The sequence below is a fragment of the Nelumbo lutea genome, chromosome 2, assembly GCF_056320005.1.
Source record: "Nelumbo lutea isolate HS-2025 chromosome 2, American lotus-T2T, whole genome shotgun sequence".
Taxonomy (NCBI): domain Eukaryota; kingdom Viridiplantae; phylum Streptophyta; class Magnoliopsida; order Proteales; family Nelumbonaceae; genus Nelumbo; species Nelumbo lutea.
Genome location: NC_142685.1, coordinates 101,523,145 through 101,531,884, shown reverse-complemented (window position 1 = coordinate 101,531,884; position 8,740 = coordinate 101,523,145). Strand labels below are relative to the sequence as shown.

Below are 8,740 nucleotides of genomic sequence, written 5' to 3'. Positions count from 1 at the left end.
TTAACTTTCCCAATGTAAATGGCAGAAAGAAAATTGGTTTTCTTTTTTTTTTTTTCTTTTTACTTATTTTTAATTCAAATCACCTTATAATCTAGATGTTCATTTTTTAGGCATCTTACATAACAATTACAAGTGGCGGGAAGGAATACTGAACAGAAATCCAACACTCTTACCAGTAAAATGAGTTCTTCTTCTCATGCCCATTTAGATTGAGATTAGTGTTAATCATTTCTGAAATATCATGTAAGGAAAATAGGTTGCTTGGTTTGCCAGCCCCTCACATATTTTCATTATATTGTATATATAAATTTCATCCAACTATGGGGTTGAAACTTATGACGGCATTTGCACTGATCACAGTTGGTCCTTTAGGGGTGAACTCGAGCTCAGTGATTGTTTATGAGCTGGGGGTTAACTTGTTCTAATCCAGCTAAATTGACTGGTCTCATTCTTACCATTTTTATCTAAAACTGTGATAATTAGATTACTTGTTCGTATTCAGTGGTTCATGATTACAGATTATATTCTCACTTTCCCTTCATTATATTTCATGGTAATCTGTAATCCACATCATTGGTCATGTCAGTGCTCTCAGTCTACTGTAATACTACCAAGAAACTTTGGAAGTAACAACTAAGGGAAAAACCTTCAGTACTAACAGCATTTCAATAACTATGAACTTTTGAATGGTTGCCTCAGCTTTTGAGCTATACAACAAGAAATGGAATGTCTATTTTTTCTCATCCTCTGCTTCACTCTTATGAAGATAAAATATGAATTCATAACACAGATCACAATAACTTTAGTAAGTCTTGAAATTTCTGTTTCTAAGGGAGTGGAGAACTGAGACCCTCTTGATAAGATAATGGGAAGGATGGTTGCCTCTTGATTGTGGATGCTTTTCTATTGAAAGAAGGCCTCCTATTTAGCTGTCGAAGTATTTTCTTGGTGAAAAGGGTATGGAACAATGGTGACGTTCTCTCCCTAAACTTCAGTATGACAAAGAAAAGTAGTCTGCAGGATATAAGAATGATAAAAACAGCAGTCAAGTCCATCCACTTGGAGTGATCCATCGGAATCCCAAACATTGTTGTGATGATTGTCTCTCCCTTGAGTTTAGGACCACCAGGTATAAAAGGATCAAACTCGAGCCCAATCAGATCGTTCTTGTACTGTCCCTGCATCATTCATTACAATTACAATAATACGCAGTTTTGGATGTAATCAATACAAGAAAATAGGCACAGGGCATGAGCAAGGAATTAGTGCTGAACAATAAATTAGATCGCTAAGGCCTTGGTTCAATCACAGAAATTGTTGGGTTCTTGAAAGATTCAACAAATTGAAGGGTAAAATCATGCATTTTGATCAATATTTTGCCTATAAAATTGAATAATCCAAACTTGTGTAATGATGGGTAAATCACCTGAACTGTTGTGTTCAACATGAAAATATTAATTATGGGGAAATGTTAATAAGCTGCCTATAAAAATTTACCTGTAACGACCATGAAGTGTAACTGATATATGACATTGGGTAACGCCAAAATAGTTTGGGAAGATCGGGCAGCAAACGAAAGAATCCGGAGCCCAAATTCATAATTCCCTACACAGAAAAACCATAGGAGATGAAGGATGAAGCTTGTGGAGGTAATTGGTGATGACAGATGATGAAGATTATGATGAACCGGAAGTCTAAAACTGGTTTCCTTACAAGTATTGCAATTCCAACTATGACACCCATCAAATAGTTTGGTACCAATGAAGCAACAACCATCATGATGCCTTCTACAGTACCAATGCAGCTTAGTAGATTAGTGTAGGTGAAAAGAAGGTTAGAGAACCCTGGGTGGAATTTCACCATGTAGAAGGTTATTGAGCCAGTAAAAAGAGACACTGCCAACAAGAAAGGTAATGAGGAGAGAAAATTGGACAGGATGAAGACTGCATTTCCATAATGTCCATTTAGCCTTTCACGATAAAATACCTGCTTCAAATAGAAAATTTGTTAAAATTTAGTAACACAAGTTCCATTTTTTCTCCCCCGGTTCCCCATTGAATTGAGATTACTTGCCTTCATTTCTTCAATGAAAGATGGGAAGCCTCCAACGGAGAGGAATGTCATGAATCCTACTATGAACGCAGCGCTATTTCCTCTAGCCATGATTGCATTAAAGCTAGTTCCAACATCAAAATACATGGTGCCAACACCTAAGGATACCACAATGTAGATTATGATCCTTACCCAGTAGTATCCAAGATCCCTAGACATGTTTGAGAGAGACCTCCTAGTCAATGTGGAGAGCTGTCTCCACCAGCTAGCATCACTTCCCCTGTTTGATCCAATTACAGGTCCTTCCTGCATTGAACACACACTTGAGCTTACATTATATGAAATTGCTTTGACTACTCTATTTGATTCACAAAAAAAATCATTGGTTCAAATTGATTTCAGAATATTTCAGTCTTAAGACTATCTCATGCCATTGAATAATATTTCATCACATCCTAAACTTGCAATTCCTTCTGATGGTTGGGGGGTAGTAATTATGTTTCTGCAACTGGAGTTTGAAATACCTACAATGCATGAGAGTTCTCTAATCCGTCTTCTTGTATTTGTTCCATATTCTGATGTTTTATATTTCTCAATAAGTATCTTATTGATCTCTGAACTTGCCATATTCATTAGAGGATCTGATGATGCTTGAATTGCCTGTAACAAAGAAAAGGTCCCCATGCCATAAACAAAGTAACAAAGTACAATAGGATCATAAAATGGTAATTGCATGCATCAAAGAAAGAAATAAAACATTGAGGAATTTAAAGACTTATATGTTGTTAGCATAGGGAAAATAAATGTAGAAAAGCTACCATGACAACATACATGAAAGCTCAAAGAACCCCTTAGAGCGGCAGATATAATATCGAAGTCGGTATTGATACAACGAAGGAAGTGGTCTGAAGGGTTTCTTTTACTTGGACATGGGAATCCAGCTTCAGAAAAGAACTGCATTACGTAATATCAAACATAAAAGATAAAACCCATTAGAGGTTTTAATCATTAAGTGATATTGTTTGATTTTAGGATTGTTTAATTCATGCTTACATTGACAGCCATCTGTGCTTCTCCAAAATAAATAGCTTCTCCACCAGAGAGGAGAAACAGATCATCAAACAATTCAAACACCTCACTGCTAGGCTGGTGTATTGAGGAGATAACAGTTTTTCCATCACATGCGATGTTTCTCAGAGTTTGCATCACAAAGAAAGCAGCTGCGCTGTCGAGTCCAGTAGTTGGTTCATCAAGAAACAAGAGTTGAGGACCTGTAAGGATCTCAAGCGCAATGCTAAGGCGCTTCTTCTCTCCACCACTGATTCCTCTCATATGCCAGTTTCCTATCCTTTTGTCTGCACAATCTTCCAGACCCATTTTGAAAATTGTTTCTTCTATCACCTCATTTACCTCCTCTTTGCTTAAAGAATCAGGAAGCCTTAAGAGGGCTGAGTATGTTATTGTTTCTCTGACAGTCAGAGTACCCAACAAAACATCCTCTTGTGTCACATAGGCCTAAATATGTGGAAACACACTTATATACTCAATTAAGAAGACGATACGAGATATATCAGTTGGAAAAAAATCTATCAAATAGCTAGAAATTTGGATGTATGAATTGCTTTACTTACAAGCACTCCATAGTTTAAACTCTTTTTCTTCCCATTCATGAGGACACTCCCAGTCATAATAGTATTTCCTGCAAGTCTCCCTAGTGGAAGCTCAAAGAGTATCAGTGAAGGTGAAAGTAAAATAAGAGAAAGCTACACCATTCCTAGTTTTCCACCTTAATTAACATTTACTTCATCATATTTTCTTCGGACTTCCCTCTTTCTTTTTGTTTCTTTTGTACACTATTTCTATAAAAACTATATAGTGCCTTAATATTCAGGTTTTTGGGTAACTTAGGCCATGTTTGATTTGAAGGAAAAAGTAGGGAAAGGAAGGGTTTGTACAGGTTTCCCTACCTTTTCCTTCAAACCAAACTTAGCATTAGAAACCTTGCTTTTTCCTAAGGATGAATTTGTTTAGCATCTTTTTATTTTTTAATTTGCTGCAAAGAATAACTAAGGATGAATTTGTTTTAAGTTTTAACCATTAAAGCAATCCAAGAAATGGGGGTGATCAGCTTATTAATGATATTTATCTTGCATCATAGTAAGAGCATCAAATTTATTGATTCTATTTCTATCAGACCTTGAGTAATAAATATTTATATCTACCAGTACTGTTCAGAACTATCCAATTAAATGCAATCCCTAGGATGGGTAATTTGATGAAGTGGGTGAAACCAAAGAAAAGTCTATACAGGTTGTGCTCTTTCAGGCGAATATTTATGAAGAATGTTGGTGCATTTAATTGATAGATTCAAGATTTCCACAGAAGGCGACTACTCAAGTTCTGAATTATAGAAGGGCAAGATCTAACGAGGCCCAGATCTAACATAGCTGCCAACTGAGGCTCAGTTGGTAGGTTCTCTTGTTATTTGTAGATTTCAGGAGGGGTGTTAACGGTCTGATTTAGTTTAGTTTAGAGATCTCAGGCCAAACTAGTAAATTACAGTTTGAAAAATTTTCAAACCAAATCAAATCATTTTAGCATAGAAATTAAATCAGATCCAATTTCTAATATGATTTTTCCATTTTATTGGGTTTAACCCAACTAGAAAGCCCTCATAACATGCATACATACATGTTTAAACACATTAGTCAATCCCATATAATTGGGATAAGGCATGCATGAAGATGATGATGATGATGTGTTCAAACACATGTATAATATATTATATACATTAATAAATATATCATTAATAATTCGGTTTACCTTTTAATCCGATTTCTAAAATAAAAAAACCAAATAAAATCAAAACGTTTTAAGGCCAGTAAAATCCAACTACCAATTTTTATTTAGTTTGGTGTGGTTTGCCATTTAGACCATATAATGAACATCCATAGGGTTTGGGGGATGGGTTATTCCTCATTATGCATCTCCTTTCAATAGAAAAAAAAAAAAAGAAAAAAAAGAAATCTAACGCACTTAAAACCCTACAATTCCTTTTTGTGATGTGACATATTTGCAACTGACAAAGAGCAATGGTAGCATTGAAGAATACAAAATGAATGATGTCTAACAGGTACACCATCATGATAGCTCAACAATAACTTGGTAGTGTGGTCACACCACAATAAATAGGCCACAGGTTTGTATTTTTTCCAGACCATAGAAAATTTCCTTTGAGGATCCAAGAGTTCCTCAAGTATTTAAGCTAAATAAATAATAATTTATAAAAAAACATTACTAGATTGATTAAGTGGTAGGTATAATGCAAAATTTCAGCTAATTTACTATTCATTACTAAATTGATTAAGACTTCCTCACTACCCTATATTCAAGCATCAAATTTCAGTTAATGTTCTAGAAAATAATGCAAAATAATTCTTTCTTTTCTATATATGCATATATATATCATTAGGATATGACTTTTCATTTCATGGAAGTTGAGATCTAGTGGGTGAGAGAATAGGATCGGAGATGGGATTTGTTCTTGAGTGTTTTGTATCAATCTCACAACATATCGCTGGGCATTAAAAATATCTTTTATACTTTATCATTCATGGGAAGATATTTTCAATACATAGTTGATCTATCTACAGTATGGGTTGAAAACTGACAACATAACGGCCCCAACTGAATCCTTGGGCATTTCAGATCAGCAATTAAATATGCTGATTGGACAAAATCTAGAAATGGTTGAAAGAGGAAATGCTATATCTCTCTCTCCATTGTTGGTGCACATCAAAATCGGTCCACAAGACGTTGCACCATAGTTAGGGGTGCAACTTATATCTCTCTCTCCATTGTTGGTGCACATCAAAATCGGTCCACAAGACGTTGCACCATAGTTAGGGGTGCAACTTTTGCCTGTTAGGGTTGAGATTCTGTCAAAATTTTAATGGGCCCAACCCAAAATCTGGGCTCATTACAGTTGTAAGTGACATTAATTGAGGTAATAAGAAATCTCCAGTATGAATTAATTTTTTTTTCATAAAAAAACCACATATTTCCTTTTGAATGGGCTCCATTTGATTTTTTTAGGTTGAAATATTTCCATTTAAATAGAAAAAGTCAAAAACAAACTTTAAAGGACAAGATCCAATTCACGCACATGGAACATTTATCTCCGTGTACCGGAGAAATAAATTAAACACAACTAATAAAAACTAATTCTCATTAAGTTCAGTTTGGACAACACCTATTTTGTACCAAAAATACCTATATATTTTTTACCCAGGAAACATCAAATTTTACATTCAAATCATTTACATTGTCATGCTTTTGTTTCAGTGCAAATTTATTTGCAACTCAACCAAATACAGCCTTATGTTACTTTTTATTAACAGTTAAATATATCTTTATCTAATGTAAAATATCTACTTTTTATTAATCTTTATCTTTTACGAAGAGGTTTAAAAACGAGAAAAAGAAATTAAAAAAATGTGAAGATAGGAAAGAAAAAAAAAAGAAATATAAAACTAATAAGGCTCAATTTGGAAGGAGTACAAATACAAATAGGTACAGTGCAAATACATACAAAATAATACAAAATACAAGGTTTTGCACTCTATATATTTGTATTTGTACTCCTTCCAAACTGAGCCAAAGGTGCATATAGCTGCCTCCTAAGATTGCAAATTAACATCTTGCAACGTTTACACACAATTGGAAGCAGGATTCTAAAATTTATCAAATGGGCTAATTTCCCTTGTTACTGAGGCTTGAGCTGTGAGTCAAGACATCAAAGCTTCGACCATCTTGTACCAAATTTGTATTGCTGTGTGTAATTCAAGGATGGTCATGCACCAGACTCTTTGCAGGGGTGGTAGAGAGATTAGCACAACTTGAGCTTTGTCTTAATACCACTCCAAGGCTGGAAATGATTTGTGATATTGCTAAACAAGTAAGTATATGGTAGGAGTAAGGGAAGGAAGGGGATTACGTACCAGCCAAGGAGTCAAGTAGTGTGGATTTGCCAGACCCAGAAGGACCCATGATAGCCAGTATCCGACCTGGTTCTTCATACCCACTAAGTCCTTTGAGCAGCTTTCTTGGTGGGCTGTTCCCCAAGTTGGCCACCACCACCGACAGGTCTTCCCATACTAAATACGTCCCCATCCTGTTTTTCCTATTCCAAAAACCTCCTTCCGATGAATTTGCAGCTATATCATCTATCCCGTCGATCTCCATGTCTGACCACCACCACCACCACCAGTTAGCACATCTATCACAAAACTCCTGAGTCCTGAGTTTACAGACTGCAGTAGTGGTGATATAATGCTTAGATATGGGCGAGAATGAAGTACAGAATAGGGGAAAGGTGAGGGGATATGAATGTGCCTTTTGTATACGATGGATTAACTCATGTGCCCACACCTGACAATGTTGCTTCTGTATTAAAAAAAGGTACAACGAAATTAAAGCATTGCCATCCTTCAGACTCTATGGCTAGGTTTGGAAAGAGTACAAATATAAATATATACAGTGCAAATGTATATAAAACAATATAAAATATAAGGTTTTATACTGTACATATTTGCATTTATACTCATTTCAAGTAGAGCCTTTCTGTTTGAAGTGAGTATAAATGCAAATATATACAGTATAAATTCATGCAAAATAATATAAAATATAAAGTTTTACACTCTATGTATATATTTGTATTTGTACTCCTTTGTGGATCAGGGGACTGGGGAGCAGTGAGGCCTTAAATTTGTTAATACTAAATAAAGAAGGTACAACCTAACTGGATGAGAACTGAGCATTACCCCATGCCCTATAAATATGAAGGAGACATAAACAATGCCACCTAACCAGATGATCCAATACGCCGCTGAATATTTTCTGCTTGATTAGTTTTTCTTCACATTGATCAATGAATTGATCACCCCACATCGAGTTTGGCTTCTGTCAGGGCAACTCGGTGCTCACACTGTTCGAGCAGTCCCTTGCAATTTTGCATTGGGAATATCTCTCATGAAATATATCACATAATTATGGAGATATTCTCAACGTAAGACTGTAAAGGTTGTTGGAACGGGCTTTGCCCTGACTGAAGTTGGACTCCCCTACATCTAAGGCAGAGTTTGGGATTACTTATTTAAAAAATAAGTGCTTAAAATTAAATTCTTATATAATCTAACAAATCTCCATGAGTGTTTAGTGAAAAATCATTTATTTCAAATAGGTGTAATATAGGTATTTTCAAAATGACATGATGGGCCAAGACAGGCCAAAAAGGAAATAAACACTTAAAACTAAGCTAAAATTTTAGACTTTTCGAATAAGTTCATCTTATTTCCCAAATACAAATAAGTGTTAATTTATTCGAATAAACACTTCCAAACTGTAGACTAAGGGTGGCTCACTGGCCACAAGTTAGATTAAGAGCTGAAAAAAAGCAACCTCATGATCAAGTTAGAGCGTATATCATCACTATTGGAGTTGACAACTTCTAACATGGAACTTCATTATTTTCTGAGGGTTGTGTTTTCTTCTTCTTAATCTGATGTAGACCATCCTTCAATATTATTGATCTTCTAAGTGATTAGTATGAGGAAACACTCGTACAGTATGAATTAAAATGTCGATCAACTATCACTATAATGGACCCAGATCCACCAAATTAATAATG

General features: G+C 35.2%; 1 protein-coding gene across 1 annotated transcript; it reads right to left on the bottom strand.

Moving 5' to 3' along the window:
- Positions 1-634: 634 nt before the first annotated feature.
- LOC148872357 (ABC transporter G family member 15-like) lies at positions 635-7,474 on the bottom strand. The gene is made up of 9 exons (XM_088967935.1): positions 7,053-7,474; positions 3,684-3,763; positions 3,106-3,567; positions 2,884-3,006; positions 2,581-2,712; positions 2,074-2,358; positions 1,714-1,986; positions 1,498-1,605; positions 635-1,178 (listed from the first exon to the last, which is right to left on the bottom strand). The coding sequence occupies exons 1-9, from the start codon at positions 7,294-7,296 to the stop codon at positions 828-830; spliced, it is 2,058 nt and encodes a 685-aa protein (XP_088824061.1). The 5' UTR covers positions 7,297-7,474; the 3' UTR covers positions 635-827.
- Positions 7,475-8,740: the final 1,266 nt, after the last annotated feature.